The sequence below is a fragment of the Lissotriton helveticus genome, chromosome 7 (genome assembly GCF_964261635.1).
Source record: "Lissotriton helveticus chromosome 7, aLisHel1.1, whole genome shotgun sequence".
Classification (NCBI taxonomy): Eukaryota; Metazoa; Chordata; class Amphibia; order Caudata; family Salamandridae; genus Lissotriton; species Lissotriton helveticus.
Window position 1 is genome coordinate 1,928,052,109 of NC_136068.1, and position 21,458 is coordinate 1,928,073,566.

General features: G+C 48.5%; 1 protein-coding gene across 5 annotated transcripts in view; it reads right to left on the reverse strand.

The window, feature by feature from the left end:
- LOC144770906 (uncharacterized) overlaps nucleotides 1–21,458 on the reverse strand; it is a 330,820-nt gene that overhangs the window by 29,468 nt on the left and 279,894 nt on the right. For 4 of the 5 annotated variants that reach the window (XM_078655698.1, XM_078655697.1, XM_078655699.1 and 1 more), the window contains exon 10: nucleotides 13,408–13,521. The exons of the other annotated variant lie outside the window; for it this stretch is intronic. In XM_078655698.1, the coding sequence (XP_078511824.1) occupies nucleotides 13,408–13,521 (114 nt within the window). The remainder of the gene's footprint in view (nucleotides 1–13,407; nucleotides 13,522–21,458) is intronic. 5 annotated transcript variants of the gene reach the window in all.

The following is a 21,458-nucleotide window of genomic DNA, read 5'->3' on the forward strand; positions in this document are numbered from 1 at the left end:
ACCTCACTACGCCCTAACACTTACGTCACAGATCTAAGGAGCCCATCAGGCACCGAAAGCCTTCCGTCATTGCTAACTCATACAACACTACAATATTCACAGGGACTATGTGGCCTTCTATACTGCATTGGACTCCCTCCAACCCCCTCAACGGGGAAACTGGAGACAGACATTCAGGCATTCCTTATTTGTGCCCCCCTCCCCACTCTTACAGCGGTGGAACTGGCAGAGATTGATGCTCCTATTTTGGCAGAGGATATCTGAACAGCCATCACTGACCTGGCCACAGAGAAAACATCGGGAACCGACGGCCTCCTGGCAGAGTTCTATTAAACATATACAGCCACGTTAGCACCGCGGTTGGTTAAACCTTGAAATCTTTTGATTCCGGGCTGGAGCAGGGACAACTTCAGGACCCCCTCCGGGAAACACTACTGGTCTCCCTGTTGAAGCCCAAAAGAGTCCCACTAACCCCACATCTTCCTGCCCCACAGCCATTCTGAATACGGATTATAAAATGCTCAGGAAATACTGGCTTATTTGGTCAAACAAGTTCTTCTCTGCCTAATCCACGTTAATCAGAACGGTTTAGTCCTTGGCAGAATCATGGCACTGAACATCAGGCACATGCACTGTGTTATGGAGGCGGCACTAACACAATGGCCTGAGCTGCAGCCCCAGTCTTATACCTAGAAAAATAATTGATTCCCTCGCCTGGGACTACCTGTGCATTGTACGGAGATTTTGGCTTCAAACCCTGCTCAATCAAGGCCTGCTTGTTTCCTTTGACCCCCCACTATCTCCTGGTCCTGCAAGATATGGAGTGAGGTCCAGTACACTGGAGGGCTAGATCATTCCCCTATCTGGGCATTACAATATTCCAAACTGAGCCATATTTATTGGATGGGATGGGAAACTCACTGTGAGAAGTTGGCCTGGTATGTGATGTTCACTATTCTAGTGAGCACCTTGCACCAGTCCAAACAACCCTTATGGTGATTGGTTGTAAGTCAACCTTATAGACCAGCTATCCTAGGGGTAGCATGGACAAAAGCAGTCTTAGGCTAAACTCAAGAGGGCATGTGAAGCCAGCTGTTTTACCATATGCAATCCTTTTAATACCAAATGAAAGGACACCACACAAGTTATATATTATAAAAATATATGTATTTATTACTAGAATAATCCTCTGTACTCTTTAGGAGGGCAGAAGCACAAGCGTTAAACAGAGTAACTTATATAACATACAAAAGTTGCACAAATATTGATATGCCCTGGTGGCCCGTAAAGCCATATACTAAAATAGTGGTATAAGAACCACGTCACGAACGATTGTGAATCGCTGGGGCTACACTGGACTAACAGCAGTTAGGAAGTGGGAGGCCCACAGGATGCGGGTGCAGTGCCTAAATGCACACGCGTGCACCAATAGAAGTCAATGGTGCGTAAAAGTTAGAAAGTTGCAGTTTTGGAAGTCTTCCGACTGGACTAGAACTTAACCGCTTAAAACTAGAACACTAGGGATGTAAATCTCTACAGGAGCACCGCAGTACTCGCGTTACCTCACCCACAGGAAGAGGGTGCATAGGTGTCAAAGTGTGTCGGGTTTCGTCATGGAGTTCTATGGAGCCCTGGAGAAAAGATGCTGCAGGCGACCAGGAGAGAAGAGTCCGGTTGGATCCAAGGGTGGATCGAAGATGGAGAGTACCTGAAAGCAGAGGGGACAGAGTCTGGGTCACTAGTCAGTGACCAGGATGGAACCAGGAAGAAACCAGGCGATGTCGGGCGCAATCAGGTGGTTGTCGCGAAGCTTGTCTCTGCTGCCACGTGGACCAGGGGGCATCGACAATGACCAGGAGCTAGGCACGGACTCACCCACGAAGGCTCTCGCTGTCGGCGGTGTCGGCTTCCGGATTGGAGTCAACAAGCCTTGGCAAAGGCAACCCACGCAGGAACTGGAGAGGGCTTCTTACTCAGGCCAGCAAGGACTGAGGGGCTTCTCCTTCGCAGGGAAGCAAGGGCCAGTCTGGAGCAACCAGACCATGGTGTAGATTTTGGGTTTCGTCGTCACAGAGGCCACTAGCCAACGGGCAAGGGACCGGACAGACGCGTCGAGCAGGAAAATGCAAAAGGGCCCCACGCAGCACTCGGTGAGTGTGGAGGGGTGTGCTTTGGTGCAGTTGATGCTCGGGGCTGCGGCTTCTCAATCCCCAATGCACAGCTTTGAGGGTGCCTCGGGTGCTGCACAGGAAGCGTCTCGCAGTCTTTTCAAGATGGCCGGTCCCACGTTATACGTCGCCTCCACGGGTCTCAGCTTTGCTGTGGATCGGGCTGAAGGAAGTCTGGAAGTCCGGGTCTTGTCAGGCTCTGTGGTCGGGCTCCGGCGGGAGCGTCGGACAAAGCAAGTCGTTGAGCGCTTGCGCAGGATGTCCACTCCTTGGCCACAAGGGAGATTCTTCAGTATCTTCTTGTAAAGTAGATGGTAGAAGGTCCAGAGTTCTGTTTCAAAGTTTCAGTCAGGTTAATCTGATGTCTTAGGACGCAGCTCCTACCTTTATTCCAAATCAAGGGGAGGATTACCTGCTAGGTCCCTCCTATGGGTCGGACCAGGGAAGGGGGTGGTTACACCCCTTTCTCTTTGTCCAGTTTCGCGCCAGAGCTGGGGCTGGCGTGCCCCAGCACCGGTTTGAACTGGCCTATGCATGGGGCACCTTGTGCGCCCCAGGCATGTCTCGTTTCTTTCATCACTCCCTGCCTCAATCCACTATCTCCTGTCTGGGGTGGTGCTAGCACCTTCTTGTGACAGGAAACCTTTTGTCCAGGCCTCCCCTGCCGAAGTTTTGGCCAGCAGCAGGAGGCCAGACTTGTGTCTGTGGCAGCAGCATCCACTTTGTGATGCTGGGGCTCTGGTGGATTTTAACCGCGTTTAAGGAAAGTAACATGTCTTCTCCCTCTAGAAGGGTGGAATGCTATCCCCGTCGCCAGGACTGGCGAGGAGGTAGTATTCTAAAGCGTATGACACCTTACACGACATGTTTTGATAAAGCCAAACCAAAGTTAGCATTTAACCGTGAGGTTCATAATGCACTTAAGAGTATATGGTATGGCAATATCATGGAACAGCTATAAGGACATGGTTCCGAAAGATGCAGACAGACTCAGCTCATGCTAGAGCACCATCTCACATAAAACCAAGCACTCTGCCTCCAGGATTGTTAAGGCCTGCCATAGGAGTGACTTATAAGGCTATATGTGTCCAGATATAGGTTTAGACATAGGTATACTATATCTAAGCAAGGGGTGTTTACACGACCTTGTCCCAGCTGAGTGATCAGCCAGTTGTGTCAGTTTGGATGGCCAGCCAGGGGTGGCAAAAGATATGCTGCAGCCCCTGGTAGGCCTTGGGTGCACCTATGCCCTGGGTACCTATAGTACACTGTACAGGGGCTGATAAGGTGACTCAATAGCCAATTGGTAATGTACCTAAAGTACATGGTGTTTAATTTAGAGCGAGAGCAGCAGGGCTGTGGGTCTGATTAGCAGGCCCCCAGCCACATTAAGTCGAAAACCAGTGAAGCAAAAAGCAAAAAGTGGGGTGACCATAGGAAAGCAGACCCTGCTCTCCTACACTCACTGCTACGATGTCATTCCTTCGGGACCAAGTTACCTTCTGGAAATCGCTGCCACTATCTGTAAAGGGACTAATGGCTCTTGTGAAGATGGTGATGCTCCCCCACCTTTCATACCACGTTGCTACCCTCCGGGAGGTACCCCCGACGGACGGTCTTTCAGGATTTGGTTAAGACGGTGGGGAACCTCATATGACAAAACTGCCAAAGCAGAGTGGCCCTATCAAAGCTACAGGTCCTTCCGGTGTTTGGGGGTCTGGGTGCCACTGATTTGAAAGATATTTCCTAGATGTTCAATTACAATGGCTTGCCCACTGATTGGCAGGACACAGGCTGGACGACACTGGGTCAGCTGAACCCCTGTTGATTGTGTGGCCGTTCTAGCATTGACTGTGCCAGGGACTCACCCGTCGAGAGAGCTTCCCCACTTTGTATGGGTGGCCCTGCAGTGTGTAACGAGGGGACGATGGCTCCCTCCATTCAGCATCTAGGCCTTCCTAAAGGTCCTGGTCAAATCTCCAGACAAGACTTGTGACCCTGGGAGCGGGCTGGTCGCTCGGCCGTCGGCCACCTAATCCATAATGGGCAGTTAGTAACATTTGAAGAATTGATAGACCAATATGTCAGCCAATCAGGTCAATTCCTTTTGTTAGGCCTCCTCTGATGACTTTTAAAGAATTGATGTGGTTTTATTTTAACAGACAAAAGTACATGCTTGTACTGGATGTTGCACAATGCAATTTGGCAAATGTAACATGGGAAAAAGAATCAAGATGAGGTATAGGTCTTTTAACTTTGTTTTTAGCACTGGGCTGGATCAGAGGTGGGCAGCAATATTGAGCAGTAAACATTTCCAAACTTTACAATCTATTGAAGATAATGTTATACTTACTCATTCCAGATTGTTAAATGACTTAGCGTGTCAGAGAAGGCTGCCCAGTTCTAGAGGGCTTGTACATAAATCATATATTGGTGATACTATTGCTTTCATGTGCAGTCAAGTTACCCTACTATTTTTGGTCAAGCCTAGGCAGTGCATGCGCTGTATCTTGGAGACATGCTGTACCTACTCTGTGGACTTTCAGCATGCCCATCGCTTTCCATTCGTTCCTTTGTGTGCCTTTCGAAATTCCTTGCTTTCCAGTGGTGAATCATTGCCATTTGTTCCTCCTTGTGGTGTGCTGTTCCCTCCCATGGACACTGGCCATGCTACATGTCTCATTTCACTTCTGGCCATTTATGTTACTTTTAGAGCACTATTTCTTTGGTTGGTTTCTGGCCGTAATACAATCGCTCCGTTCCTGTTTATTGTTTAATGGCCAAAACATGAGCGAGCCCACGTCCAATAAAAGCTGCTTAATCACTAATGCAGGTGGTGTCAGTTTACAGAGGCAGCCCAGCCAGTGCCAGCCGGAGTGCCGCAAAAAGCCATACGACGCTCCTGCAAACAGCTTATCTTTTTAAAACACTGTTATCTCGCTGGTCAATGCCTTGCAGAGCAGGCTAGACAAACCTTATTCCGATAAATTACAGCCCATGTGTAACAATATATCATTGGGATACGCTGTAGTCTGTGGCATAGACAATTGTCACTGGGGGCACAAAGTTCTTCTCCTGGACCTTTATTTAGAAGCCCGGTGCATAATGGGAACTGTAGTCCTCATTCAATTCAGTTCACCCCAAGTTCTAGACTACAATGGCTTTGTATAATGTTGGCACTGCCAACATGCCATTTCGGAGCACTTTAAAGGCAAAAAAAACCCGCAATGTTGGGGTTGAGTTCAGAGCAATTGTTTATTTCAAATTTATATTAACTGAAAAAAGCACGTGTGCTTTGTGATTTTGAATATCTGTGTACGAGCATTGTTCCTCTTCCCTCCCATCAGAGATGGGAGGGCAGAGGAAGAGGAACATACGAGAGGGTGGGTACCCTCTCGTCTGTTCCTCTTCCTCTGCCCTCCCATCTCTGATTCTTCTCCCCCTTTCCCTGCTTCTCCCTCCCTGCCCCCGTTCGCCACTCCCACCAGATTGCTAAAGCCAAAAGCTATTGAAAAGCAAAGAACTATTGGCTTTGCCAAGGCTTGTTTTGTTTGTTTTGCCTTAAAATATGTGATCCATATTATGTTCCTCTAGTCTACAATTAACCATTTTTTAGATTTATAATTTTCTGACACCAGTAAGAGGTGGTGCCATCATGCGGTGGGGGACACAGTACAATACCTGAAAATTGTCAAATACAGGAAGTTATATGTACCTATGTATATGTTCACTAAAAAAAAGTACTACCGTTTCAAAACAACATCAAAAATTGAAATTCACCGGACTTGGTCCATTCGGACCAAGCAGGTTTTATGCCTCACAGGGCAACGCGACATAATATCCGACGCGCACAGGCGGCGATCGACGCTGTTGGGGTCTTGGGGGACCAGGCGGCGTTGTTGCTGGCCGACATCAACAAGGCCTTCGACTCTGTTAGCTGGTCGTACCTATTTGCATTACTGCGCTGTCTTAACCTGGGCCCAGTTTTCCTGTCATACATCAAACTCCTTTATACAGACATCACAGCCTCGGTGCGGGTCGCCGGGGCAGTATCGGAGATGTTCCCCATCGGCCGTGGGACCAGACAGGGATGCCCTCTTTCCCCCTATTTATTTGCATTGGCCATGGAACCTCTAGCTGCCAGAGTGCGCCAAGATGCGCTGATACGGGGCTTTCAGTGGAGTGCCACCCTGTCGGATAGGATTGCGTTATACGCGGACGATGTCCTCTTCTTCCTTACCGACTTGCAGCACTCGGGCCCGCGTGTCCTAGAGGTTATGCAACTGTTTGGGGAGGCTTCAGGCTTATATCTGAACCTACATAAATCCACGCTGTGGATACTAGGAGGAGGCACGGTGACGGATCCCTGGGCTTCGGGGTTGCGAGTGGCTACGACCGGTCTGAAGTACCTTGGAGTGTTTCTTTCGGACTCGGCGGACACTGCCTGGGAACGTAATCTAATGCCCGTCTGGGAGCGGGTACAGACGGATGTCAAGACTTGGTCTCGGATGCCCCTGTCAATCTTTGGCCGATCCGCTATTTTCAAGATGGTGGCGCTACCGCGCCTCCTATACCAACTACAGAATCATCCGTATCCTATCCCGCCTCAATGGTTTAAGCAGGTCAACTCAGTGTTGGGCCGCTTTCTTTGGGCTGGGGGTGCCGCCAGAGTGGCGCTGCGTACGTGTTTTTTGTCCACCTACTGTGGGGGCTTGGCCACATCAGATTTACAGTCGTATTATCAAGCCGCGCATCTTCTCATTCTGAATGAATGGTGGTATGGTGACGGTGGGGATCCAGCCTATGCCCTGGAACGTGCTTTGATGGGCGATAACTCGCTCCACACCATCCTCTACTCACCCCGACTGCGTCGCTCGCTGCCGAGGGTTACTCGACTTGTCTTTGCAGTGTGGCGACAGGCCTTGCGTCGCATGGGCTGGTGGGGCAGACTGACCGCGGAAACGCCCTTGTGGCGTAACGGCATGCTGCCCGAACTGTCCAAGCTATCAGGCTTCGATGGCTGGGACGCGATCGGTATCTCGCAGCTGGGCCATGTGATGTCCGGAGCGACGCTCAAGTCTTTCCAGGCCCTTAGTACCGAATTCGATATGCCCCAATCTCAATTTTTTCGATATCTACAATTCCGGCATGCACTGATGCCCAGTCTTGCCAACCTTGACTCACTCCCGGAATTTAGCCCAATTGAAGCGAAGGTCTTTATGGGTGACCTTGGGGATAAAAAAGTTTCACGCATCTACCAGACAATGGTCACCCATTGCTCCTCCACCCTTCTTCCACTGAAGACGGCCTGGGAGGCTGATATCGGTCAACTAGATGAAGATGATTGGCGAGAGGCCTTGGAATCCCCGAGGGGAGCGGCTATTGCAATACGGTTTCGACTTATACAATTTAAAATTCTTCATAGAGCCTACTATACACGTGAGCGCCTGTGGAAGGCAGGTCTGATTGAGTCCCCGGAGTGTCTGCGATGTGGGGTGGAGATGGGTACGTTGCTCCACACAGTATGGTCGTGCCCCAGACTGGTTGGCTTCTGGAGGGGTGTATGGGGCTGCTTGTCGGAGGTGCTGGGCTGGACCCTCCCCCGTACTCATCGTCTGGGCCTACTGCACATCCTGGAGGGGGTTGGTGGCAATGTCTACAAGAGACACCTGCTCCTTCTGGGGCTAGTGGTAGCCAAAAGAGACCTAGCCCGAGCATGGAAAGATGTGAGGCCCCCCCCCTGAGTGCATGGAAGGCTGGCATGGACTTCTGCATGGGTCTGGAGAGACCGATCTTTGAAGCACGGGGATGCCCCGTAAGCACTTTAAGGTATGGAGGAGGTGGGCGGACTACAGGGGCTTGACACTGGACCCCCCAGCGGAACAGGAGGAAGACCTTTAGCCCCATGTGGCCCGGTGACCCCGTTTCCCACACACACAATTGCCACATCAGGACTTTGCATCGGCACAGTACGTACACACATGCATGGGGTTAGGGTGGGTTCCAGGGAGGGTTCTGGGAGTTGGGTGGGTAAGTAACCGAAAAGATAAAGAAGGGGAAAATGTTTCTTGGTATCCTTGAGTTACATTGGTTCCTCGACTGGACACTCAGTCCTATTTCATGATTGTATCGGTATGTTGGTGGTACCATCCTGACTGTGGGGTACCACTCTATTTCATATGCTCATCTTTATCAATAAAATTGTTGTGAAAAAAAAAATTTTGAAATTCACCAGATGAATGTAACTAACAGCAGTATAACTTGCACCCCCATGGATTTCAAAAGGCAATTAATTATGTAATTTGTGAGTTCATAAAGCAGAGTATAACCGCATGTTATACTTATGTCAGTTATGTGTAACTGGTGAATTTCTGAATTTTTGTTTTTTAAACATAGTGATTTTTTAGTGAATTTCTAAGGTTTTTTTAGTGCAAGTTAAAATCTTACTACCTACCCACTTTAATCTTTGTTTTTTAAGCTAATTTCTATGTTTTTTTAAGGTAAAGTAATATTTTACTACAATATCTTTGCTGCCATGCTATGATTTTTGCCCCCTCGAGGCCTGTACCCTTCCCTCTACAATCTTCTTTTTATATTTTCTGGACACAGGGACTGAGTACCCGTGTCCTGCATTAGAGGCTGCAATATTTCCTTTTATGTTGCAGCCTGGCTATCAAATCACTCGCTCCTTCGGGACTGTGTGTCCCACAGGAGAGAGTCACCCGACAGGGAAAAAGGTACTTGTAACCAATCAGATTGCTCCAGTTTTTTTAATTTGCTGTCCGACTGGACTCTCGTCGGAGTCCTGTGGGACCAACTGTTAGTATATCTATACATTTTGAAACTTCATTTCTCAAAACCTACTGAGCAAATTTACACCAAATCACAAAAAACCCACTTTCTGGGTAAAGATCTAGGTTCCTACAAAATGTGGTGTAATTCTGTATCGTGGTCTAATGTTTCCTATGGGGAATTCATAGGAGAAGAAAGTGTTTTAGGACCCATCCTTTTTCTCAGCTCCCACTTGACTGATCATCTTGAAACTTTCCAGGAAGGAGCGGAGGTGGGTGAACTTTTTTGGGAACGTTTCATGAAGATTCATTAAACTACGCCAAAGTTATTAGCAAACCAAATATGGAAACTCTAGCTCATGCACAACACAGTGGCAACCGCCTCTGAGTGATGTATAGGGGATAAAGTAACCACTATTTCACATTATAAGGATATTGCAAGTCAACGAGGAGTTCTGTGACATACAGAGGCTCTGGGGTGTAGGCTTTGTGCCTTTATAAGATTATGGAATTCCAAGCGGACTACAATATCCTTATAATGTATGGCAGAGAGTACTTAACTTCTTATAATACTATGTATTCTTGTGGTATTATTATTATTCCGATTGAAAAGTACAGCCAGTTCATTCAAGCAAATGTTTTTTTTATTTATTTTAGTTTGAGTCTTTTCTGGGGAATCAGCAGTATTTTATAAGGAGCAATGCTTAATTTTATCGTCTCATACTCTATTGTTCTTCTTAAATCTGTTGTTTTACCATGATGACAGCCACTTCTCTGGATTTTGTTTTTGCCAAAGCAGACCTTTGACTTCATGTCCTTTTTGATTATAAGGCTGTTCTCTAAGTGGAAACATGGTCTCTCTGAGCAGTGGTAAATACAAACTTTGCGGAGGGCTGCAAGGAGTGCAGCATCCGCTGTCAGCACACGCCTGAGTGGGTCCTTGTTTATGGGAAGGGACTCACCATTGAAGGTGCTCTTTGAAAGGTGGGCCATGTCGGAGGTGGTTCTCTGGTCACTCCACTTCTTCTGAGGTTTATCTGATGTTCCTGTACACCCAAGGGTTCAATTGCAAACAATGCCTGCTTTTTCAGCCTGCTCTGTTTCCTACACATCAATCGAGAGGAAACACCTTGGTGGTGTTGTACTCTTCAAAGGTGATATCGAAGTCGCCTGTAATAAGTTATGACTAGCGGCTGGTGATGTTTTCCTTATTTATAAAGCAAGCACAAAGAAGTGATGGACAGAGTAAGTACTGAAACTTTCAGACACTCGCCCCCAATCACAGATCTGGGTTTAATCCATCATCATTCTTTAGCTCACTTCGCCACCTCAGTTCAGACCCAGCTATATGCAAATCAGTCTTGACCTGTGCCTCATGGGAATAGTCCAGCCCAAACTTTCAAGCCAGGTCTTCCCTGAGTCGGAAACAAGCATCCTGGCACCGGTTTATGGGTAACACCCTTCATCAGCCAGGCTAGCTTGATTCCAGTGGAAGAAAAGATTCTCCGTCTAGCATCGCTGAGTGTTTGCTTTGTTCGCCCTAAGTTGGCAGGGTATGCCCAGACGTGGGTCCCTTGTTCACTTTGTCACTGGATTCAAGCTAGCCTGGCTGATGAGGGCCGTTACCGTTTTTTCTGATGGGTGCAATCCCCAGGATGGTAGCAAGGTACACACAGACCCGTAAAATCCTGTTCGGTGGACAAGTTCTGTATGAAATGCACATAATCAAACATAAAATTAAATAACATAACAAAGTTAGAGGAGAGCTAGCACAATGGTTTACGCAGATGCTCGAGGTATTGCATCAGCTGTCAAGAACAGCAAAGAGGTCATTTCTGGTGCCAGACATTGGAACTCAAGGCAGCCTGACAGGAATTACATCATGAGTAGAGACAAATGTAAATCTGTCTTCTTTTGGATAACAGCATGCTTTCAGGTATGTTATCTAGCATTTGTCCAGGAAGTACCTGCCACTAGTATGGAACTGTTCAGGGGAATTACAGACACACTTGTATGTCTGGCTGGGAAAGTGAATGCTTCTAGTATGCCCACTATGAGAAGAGTTGGGTGTCCTGACAGATGATCTGGTAGTGTCATGGTGAACTTCCCTCTGCTATGTGTACCTGTTATAGAGTTATGGGAGAGGAGACGAGAGTGCTTCATTCAGCATGTGTCTTAGGTACACGATCATGGCATGTCGGGCATGCCACCACAATGTTTCACTTGAGATCTTGGAGTGTAGAGTGAGGAAAAATCTGCAATCTTTGGGTAAATATGCAGCCATTTGCTTGTGGTTGCCTGGTGTGTTTTATTGGAAAGTAGATTTCTCTCTATAGGGGATGAATCTGTGTTTGCTTTTTGAGAACCAAGGGATATACAGAAGTCTGAAGCTGGAAAAGCCAATTTCCTGCGAGGCATGCACTAGCTTTGCCCATAAAATTGTATGACTAGGCTCTATTAAAAAAGGAATAACCAAATAACTAAATCAAAAATCAATATTCTGCCCTGAGTAAGGTGAATGGTTATTCAGTTTTCCACCGAAACGCGTCAGCATGTATTACAATTAATCAATTGATCAGAGGATGAGAACGGTGGCCCCAATAGTCCTACAATAAGGATATATTTTTAATGCAAGTAGTCACAGTAACCTGAGGATACAATAAGCTGTGAATAGATTAAAAATTGAGAAGATGTATTTTTGGTGACAACATTTATATATGATTGATGTTAAGATGATATGTTCTTGAATATTATGGAATTTTGTTTTCTGTTGAACATTGTTCTGTAATATATGTATTTAGGCATTTTTATGTGCTGGTTGAGGGCAGCGTGTTAGGGAGGAGTGTGTTTTATGTGCTGGTTGAGGGCAGCGTGTCAGGTATGAGTGTGTTATGTGCTGGTTGAGGGCAGCGTGTTAGATATGAGTGTGTATTATGTGCTGGTTGAGGGCAGCGTGTCAGGTATGAGTGTTTTATGTGCTGGTTGAGGGCAGCGTGTCAGGTAGGAGTGTTTTATGTGCTGGTTGAGGGCAGCGTGTTAGGTAGGAGTGTGTTTTATGTGCTGGTTGAGGGCAGCGAGTCAGGTATGAGTGTGTTATGTGCTGGTTGAGGGCAGCGTGTTAGATATGAGTGTGTTTTATGTGCTGGTTGAGGGCAGCGTGTCAGGTATGAGTGTTTTATGTGCTGGTTGAGGGCAGCGTGTCAGGTAGGAGTGCTTTATGTGCTGGTTGAGGGCAGCGTGTTAGGTAGGAGTGTGTTTTATGTGCTGGTTGAGGGCAGCGTGTTAGGTAGGAGTGTGTTTTATGTGCTGGTTGAGGGCAGCGTGTTAGGTAGGAGTGTGTTTTATGTGCTGGTTAAGGGCAGCGTGTTAGGTATGCATTTTTATGAGACGGATGGCAGGGTACAAAATAATGAGACAATGGAAATGAGCTATTATGTGTTTTTCTTGACGATATGAATAATATATGAATTTATTCTCAATATACTTTGTTCTTGTACAATAAATGAAGCAATATTAATACTTAGGGAAATACTTGTGATTCACTACCTTGTGTGTGCATATGGGGAGGCGCGTGATTTTTTTATTTGTTTATTCCCCCATCCCGCTCTCTATAATTCAATCAGGGGCCCTTTGTTTGTTCTATTTATTAAAAGGGGCCCAGCTCATGGGAACAATTCATGACGGCACGTTTACCTGTCCGTAGCGCTCTTCCACCTGCAACTTGTTTTCGATCACACTAGCTCAGATTCTTTTAGCAGTTGTTATACTAGAAATCTTTCAATGGAAAGTCTAAAGCATAGAGAAGAGTGATGGATGGAATGCTTGAATTACTCGCAGCCACTGGTAATTACTCAGGCCGCATCCCAATCCAGAAGTATGTGCTGAACTCAATCTACATGCAGGAAGCCCATCTAGAAACCTTCTGACTCTGTATTAGCATTTATACTTCAGAGTAAGGTCTTCTCTGGGCTGTTCATGATGAACCCTGATGATAATCCGGTTGAGGAAAGAACACGAGTAACTCAACCGATTGATTGATGTGAAAGGCAGAAACTACTTTAGGTAGATTCAGGGTTGGTACGAAGAACCACTTTGTCTTTGTGAAGCTGGAGAAAAGGTTCTTCTATAGTTAGTGCCTGATGATAAGGTTGTCCTGAAGGGTACCGGTTAGTTTCTTCTCATGGAAGTCTCCCAGAAGCCTGCTTTGTTCCATGTTTGGATGAAGAGCATAGTTGGTTCAATGCAGCAGTCCTTGTGAAACAAGATGAGCACTGAGATGTATGAATGTTTCAAAATGCTGGACACCGCGGAATGAAGATGAAGGCAGCTGAAGAACTGCGGAGTTTTATGCAACAAAAACCTGAGCGGCCACAACTGTCTAATGATTTGGAATGAGTGGAACCAGTGGGGAAAGATGCAAAATTCAGCCCCCGAAGGTTGAGATGTACCTGCAGTGGAGCAGGAGCTGTTCTCGCCTCCTCCAGCAGTGAGGGCATCCATGAAAGAGTTATCAGACTCTTGGTCTGGCATCACAAACACGTCAGGGCTCAGAGCCAGTAAACCTGTTGAGACATTTAAAAGCGGTTACAATTTTAAAGTCTTCTTTTTCGATAATCCTGAATAGTGCATGATTACTTGTGATCCACTTGTAGAAGATGCAGGGTCTTTTTTGCTTACCACCCAGTACATCACAGTACGCTGGCAGCTAAACATTACGTCCCTATAAGGACAGTATGCTGAACTTTAAGATTCAATCATACGTCGCTACCTTTCTGTAGAGCACAGAGGTTCATCAGTAGCTCTACCACTTGATGACTCAGTTTTAGGGTGCATTATTGTTTTTTTTCTGCAAAGGGTCTCAAGCAAGTTATTATCCATTAAAGTAAATATGTTGGGAAATACAACTGGATGAAGAATTGGGAAGCTCTGGTGAGAATGATTGAATACCACAGTGGGTTGGCAGATCATGCATTCTGCCCTGTAGATTATGGATAAGAAACTCTGCTGGACCCATCAGCAACTCTTACTTATTCTAATATGGTGTTTTTTCAAATTTCGATAAATATAAAAATACATTACAAGGTAGTAATAAAGTAGTGAAAAGATGTAAAAAGTGAGCAAAGGTCTGGAAATGTAAAGTTACTAATTCTCCAAAATAGAGCGTTATTGAATTAAAAAACAATGAACCTTCAAACCCGTCTGAGATTTCATAGCACATTTAAAAAGAAATAAAATATATTTTCTAGTGCTCCAAGAAGAGCGAAATGCACATTAGGAATTCCATGAAATACATTTTGCAATGTAAACTAAACATGCAGGAGCTTCAGGGATCCACAATGCCAAGCAAAAAGAGAAATATAAACTGCACCTCCATGTTAAGAGCTGCCCCAGTTCTGTTATACATGTGCTGCCAGGGGCCACAGACTATGCAGAGTGAACTGACCCCTCACAGAGAGTGTTGGCAAACGGGGAGAGCGGTATTTTCCTGGAGAACTGAACTGCTTTCAGGCCATCCTGACTGTACTGTATATTCTTCTGACAAGCACCCCCAAGAGCTAAATGGGCATCACAAAATGCATAAAGGATAATGTTACTAGCTCTGGTCTTGGCATGTAGTGCTGTAGATTCACATGCTTTGCATACTCCTGCCACCTAGTGTTTGGTCCGGATGTTTGCAAGTTGTTTTTCTTCGAAGAAGTCTTTCCAGTCAAAAGGTAGGTGACTCCTTTTGGTGATAGTGCGCATGGGCATCAACTCCATTGTTAGATTGTATTCCCGCAGAGGGTGAGAATGGAGTTAGTAAGAGTAGAATAGAGATGTCCATGCGTATGGATATAAAGTAAGAGAGAACTGCAACAGGTATAGGTACCCTGGGAGGAGGGTGGACGCATGTGAATCTACAGCTCTACATGCATAGAACAGATGCTTACTGGGCAAGGAACATTAGCCATTCAAGGCCTGTGAGCTGTAGATCACATGCTCTGCATAGACTATACAGCAGTAACTCCCAAAGCAGTGGCTAACCTGTAGCTGTTGCAGTTGTTTGAAAAGAGTGTTCTAAGTACTGACTGGCCTACATTAGCTTGTTGTCTTGCTAACACATCTATACAATAATGCTTGGTGAATGTGTGTGGTGTAGACCATATTGCAGCCTTACAAATATCGACTATGGGAATGTTTCCTAAGAAAGCTGTAGTAGCCCCTATTTTGCAAGTGGAATGCGCTCTAGGGGTATTGTTAAAGTTCTCTATGCTTTTGCATAACAGGGTTGAATACATTTAAGGATCTACCTTGCAATACCTGATTTGGAAATAGGATTGCCCTTCTGAGGTGGAGCAAAAGCAACATAAAGTTGTTTAGTCTTACGGAATGACTTTGTTCTTTCTATGTAGTGTTAGAGGGCTCTTCTGACATCCAAAGTGTGTAGAGCTCGTTCTGCCACTAAATCCAGTTGAGGAAAGAACACGAGTAACTCAACCGATTGATTGATGTGAAAGGCAGAAACTACTTTAGGTAGATTCAGGGTTGGTACGAAGAACCACTTTGTCTTTGTGAAGCTGGAGAAAAGGTTCTTCTATGGTTAGTGCCTGTAGCACACCCACTCTCCTCAGTGAAGTGATTACCATGAGGAAAGTGATTTTCCACGAGAGAAATCGCAGTTCACATTTATGTATGGGTTCAAAAGGTAGGCCCATAAATCGTGAGAGGACTATGTTAAGATTCCACATTGGGGCAGGTGAAAGTCTTGGTGGTATAACTCTTTTTAGTCTTCCATAAAAGCTTTGATAACTGGTACTCTAAAGAGAGATAAGTGTTGTCTGTTTTGCAGATACGTAGCTATTGCAGAGAGATTTAAACAGATATAAGTGTAAGCTAATTCTGACCGCTGCAAGTGTAACAAATAACAAATGATACTTTGATGTTGTTATTATTACAATAAATAACAAACCGCTTCCATTTAGCTACATGACAAGCTCTTGTAGTAGGCCTTCAGGCCTCCCTGATGATGTTCATACAGTCTGGTGGAAGATTCACATAACCAAACTCTATGACTTCAGGAGCCAGAGCGCCAAGTTGAGTTCTTTGGGATCTGGGTTTGAATTCTCCATGACTCTGTGTGAGGAGACTGGATGCGAGATGCAGCTTTTGATGTGGAACTAGTGATCGCTCCAACAGGGTCGTGAACCAAAGTTGACGGACCCATGTGGGAGCTACTAGAATCACTGTGAGGGATGTAAGTTTGAGTTTCCAAACCAATAAAGGAATGAGTGGGAGAGGCGGAAAAGTGCAGGCAAATATCCCTGACCAGTTCATCCATAGTGCATTGCCTTTGGAGAGCGGGTGTGGATACCTGGAGGCGAAGCTTGGGCATTTTGCTTTTTCGTGTGTGGCGAAAAGATCTATTTGAGGAAACCCCCAACTTTGAAAGTATGGGAGGAGAAATAAAGGGTGAAGTTGCTACTCGTGGATTTGCTGCCTCTGTCTGCTGAGAAGGTCTGCAATCTGATTGTTTACTCCTGGGAGGTGTTCTGCTAGGAGATAGATTTTGTAGTGAATGGCCCACTTCCAAATGGCTTGATAGAGGTGTGACAGTTGGAGAGAGTGTCCCCCCCCCGTTTTTGTATATAAAACATAGCTGTCATGTTGTCGGTGCGAACTAGGACAACTTTGCCTACAAGGTGAGCGACCCTTGACCCTACCAGGTAGGTCGCTCCCCCTCCGCACAGCACAGCCTGTGTGTTCCTGCCCCGGCCGCCGCTGCTGAGGAAGTTCGAGGCCCTCCTCCACCTGCAGGCTACCACCTGCGCCTCATCCCTGGTGGCCAGTGTAGGCCGTAGGTTTGTTCATCTCCGCTATTTTTCTGCTGTTTATTGTATTGTAGTGTATTGTATTCACTGAATTGCCTGTATTGCCGTAATTGTCATTGTTGTGCTTGTGACTGCTGTTCTCTGTCTTCCCCCGCTGCCGGTACTTGTTCTGTGGTGTTTTTTTCCCTCTGTGCCCCTTGCTGTCCCCGTGTCTCTGCTCGGTTTTCCCTTCTGTACCCTCGCTGTCTCTGTGTCTCTCTGCCTGTCTTTGCCTTTTGTTCCTTAAGCTGCCCCTGTAACCCTGTGCCCGTTTTTGCCTTCTGTTCCATTCATTGCCCCCGCATCTCCGTGCCCTTTTGCCTTCTGTTCCACTCGTTGCCCCTCTTTTTTGTGCCCTTTGCCTTCTGTTCCCTTAGTCGCCCGCACCGCTCCCGCTTTCCCCTGCGGCCCGCACCCCTAACTGCCCATTCGCTGCCCCTCCCTCCCAGCTGCTCCTCCCTCCCACCTCCCCATATATGGCGGCCCGCTGCGCGGTGAGGAGAGCGACCCTTGACCCTACCAGGCAGGTTGCTCCCCCTCCGCACAGCACTGCCTGTGTCCCTGCCCCAGCCGCTGCTGCTGAGGAAGTTCGAGGCCCTCCTCCATCCGCAGGCTACCACCTGCGCCTCATCCCTGGTGGCCAGTGGTAGGCCTAGGGTTTGTTCATCTCCGCTATTTATTGTATTGTAGTGTATTGTATTCACTGTATTGCCTGCATTGCCGTTATTGTCATTGTTGTGCCTGTGACTGCTGTTCTCTGTCTTCCCCCACTGCCGGTACTTGTTCTGCGCCGTTTTTTTCTCTCTGTGCCCCTTGCTGTCCCTGTGTCTCTCTGCCCAGTTTTCCTTTCTGTACCCTCGCTGTCTCTGTGTCTCTGCCCGTCTTTGCCTTTTGTTCCTTAAGCTGCCCTTGTAAACCTGTGCCCGTTTTTGCCTTCTGTTCCATTCATTGCCCCAGCATCTCCGTGCCCTTTTGCCTTCTGTTCCACTTGTTGCCCCTCTTTTTTGCGCCCTTTGCCTTCTGCTCCCTTAGTCGCCCGCACCGCTCCCGCCGCTGCGTCCCCTGCAGCCCCGTCCCCCTGATGGCCCATTCGCTGCCCCTGCCTCCCACCTCCCAGTTGCTCCTCCCTCCCACCTCCCCATATATGCCACGCAGCGGACGAGCGCAGCGGGCGTGCCTAAGGCAAGCCCGTCTGCGCCCGTCCACGCCTGGACCGCGCCCAGCGCCAGATCCCCTGGTACCCGCACACGCCACAAGGAACGCAGCCACTACGATGCCAGCACTCGCATGCCCTCAACTCCGGACAGACCCACACCGGCTTCAAGGCCGCCCCGAAATGCATGTACGGCCCCTTCACCTGCCGGAACTGCAGCTACACCAGCCTCAGACCCGACGAACCACCTGCCAAGAAAGACCTCAACCACCTCCGATGCAACCTACCAAACACCCGCTCCACACGCAAACACGCTGTCGAGCTCTGGGATCTGCTTGACACAACATCCCCGGACGTCGCCTTCTTGACAGAGACGTGGATGATCGACTCTTCCGCACCTGACATCGCCATAGCCATCCCAGACGGCTACAAGATCACCCGCAGAGACCGCACCAAAGGAGTCGGAGGAGGAATTGCCATCGTCCACAAGAACAGCATCAGGGTCTCGACTAGCACCGACGACCCTCTCGGCACCGCCGAACACATGCATTTCCAGATCCACTCAGACCCCAACTCCCCCCTCAGAGGCACCTTCGTCTACCGCCCCCCCCCCGGACCCCATCCCCAGTCCAGCGATTCCATCACCGACTTCATCAGCACGCACGCCCTGACCTCCACCGACTACATCCTCCTCAGAGACCTGAACTTTCACCTTGAGAACAACAAGGACAGCAACTACACAACCCTGATCGATAACCTCACCAACCAACAACTCGTCACAACGCCCACCCACTCCTCCGGCCACACGCTCGACCCCGTCTTCTCCTCTAGCCCGCACGTCTCCTTCAACCACACCTCCAAACTCCTCTGGACCGACCACCGCTGCATCCACTTCACCTTCCAGAAACCCACCAAACACCACCGCACCCAACAGATCCTCCGCCTTTGCTGGAGCAAAATCACTGAAGACCAACTACATGCCAACCTCGCTCTCAGCCCACCCACCGTACCCTCCAACACCGACGACGCTGTCCACAGCCTCATATGCCGTATCGAGGACTGCGCCAACACCCTCGCACTGCTGAAGAAACCCCCCCACAGAGACACCAGCAAGAGGGCCAGCTCGTTCACCCCAGAACTCCTAGCCTCCAAGCAAGCTTGCCAGAAACTAGAGAAGAAATGGCACAGTGAACAGACCCCGGACAGCCACGCAGCACACAAAGATGCCATCTGCAACCACCACCACCTCATCAAGGCTGCCAAGAGGACCTCCTTCAAAGACCAACTTGACAACAACGCACACGATAGCAAGGAGCTCTTCAACATCGTGAAGAAACTCTCTAACCTCCGCTCCAACACCAACGGCATACCGCCGTCGCAAGCCCTGTGCGACTCCCTCGCCACTTTCTTCCACCGCAAGATAGCAGACATCCACAACAGTTTCAACACCCAGACAGCCCCAACAGACAGCAACACAACAGACTCTCCACACATCATCGACCAAGACCCCCTGCTAGCCTGGGCCAGTGTGAGCACCGATGACACCATCAAGACCATGAGCACAATCCACTCCGGCTCTCCGTCAGACCCACTCCCGCACCACGTCTTCAACAAAGCAAGCAGCTCCATCGCACCCCACCTGGCCAACGTCATCAACTTCTCCCTTCGAGACCCCGACCTTCCCAGAGAGCTGGAAACACGCCGAGATCAATGCCCTACTCAAAAAACCCAAAGCAGACCCAAGAGACCTCAAGAACTTCCGGCCCATCTCTCTGCTCCCGTTCCCGGCCAAGGTCATCGAGAAGGCAGCTAACCCAATACCTCGAAGAAAACAGAACCCTGGACCCTTCCCAGTCCGGGTTCCGCAGCAACCACAGCACCGAGACCCCCCTCATCACCGCCATCGACGACATCAGGACCCTGCTGGACAACGGTGAGACCGCAGCACTCATCCTCCTAGACCTCTCCGCTGCCTTCGACATAGTCTGCCACCGCACACTACGCGCAGGCCTCTATGCTGCAGGGATCCGAGACAAGGCTCTCGAATGGACCACCTCCTTCCTCTCTGGCAGAACCCAGAGCGTCCTCCTCCCCCCAGTCCGATCCGCAGCCTCCGAGATTATCTGAGGCATACCCCAGGGATCCTTCCTCAGCCCGACACTGTTCAACATTTACAAGCTCCCGCTCGCAGGCGTCGCCCGACAGCACGACCTCAACATAATCTCCTACGCCGACGACACTCAACTGATCCTCTCCCTCACCAAGGACCCCATCACCGCCAAAGACAACCTACACGAAGGAATGAAGGCCGTCGCCGACTGATGAAGATCAGCCATCTGAAGCTGAACTCAGACAAAACGGAGGTCCTCATCCTCGGCTCCAACCCTTCAGCCTGGGATGACTCCTGGTGGCCGACGGCACTGGGGGCAGCCCCGACACCCACCGACTGCGCACGCAACCTTGGAATCATCCTCGACTCAACGCTCTCAATGACCAAGCAAGTCAACCCCGTCTCCTCCTCCTGCTTCAACACCCTCTGCATGCTCCACAAGATCTACAGATGGATCCCGACAGATACAAGAAAGACGGTCATCCAGGCTCAAATCAGCAGCAGACTCGACTACGAAAACGCCCTCTACGCGGGAGCCCCCAACAAGCTCATCAAACGACTACAACGTTTCCAAAACGCCTCGGCACGACTGATCCTCAACATACCACACCATGGCCACATCACCCCCCACCTGAGAAACCTGCACTGGCTCCCCGTCAACAGGAGGACATCCTTCAAGCTCCTCATTCACTCACACAAGGCACTCCACAAGACCGGTCCAGCCTACCTCAACAGACGACTTTCCTTCTACACACCCAACTGCGCTCCGCCGACCTCTCACTCGCCACCGTCCCGTGCGTCTGAAGAGCAACCACCAGTGGTAGATCCTTCTCCCATCTCGCCGCCAAGACATGGAACACCCTCCCACTGAGCCTACGTCAGACCCAAGACCTGCTGACCTTCAGGAGGACACTCAAGACCTGGCTGTTCGATCAGTAGCACCCCCCCACCCCCCAGCGCCTTGAGACCCTCGCGGGTATGTAGTGCGCTTAACAAATGATTGATTGATTGATTGAGCTTGAAAGGCTTTGAGCGCTAGAAACACTGTTAGCTGCTCTAGATGATTTATGTGAAGAGCTTTTTGGTTATGACTCCATAAGCCTTGAATTGTGTGTTTCTGGAGATGAGTTCCCCAACCTGTGAGTGGCGCGTCTGCTGTTAGTATTGTCTGTGGAAAAGGATCTATGAAGGGCCGTCCTTTTGACAAATTTTGTGGGTTCCACCACTGCAGAGAGCAATGAGTACGGCCGATTACCAAAACTAGAATGGTTAACAGACCCTACGATTAGTTCCACTGACTTACTAAGCATTCCTGAAGAAGACACATGTGCAGCCTGGCATGTGTAACAACCATGATGCAAGAGGCCATCATTCCCAGCAGCTGCATAG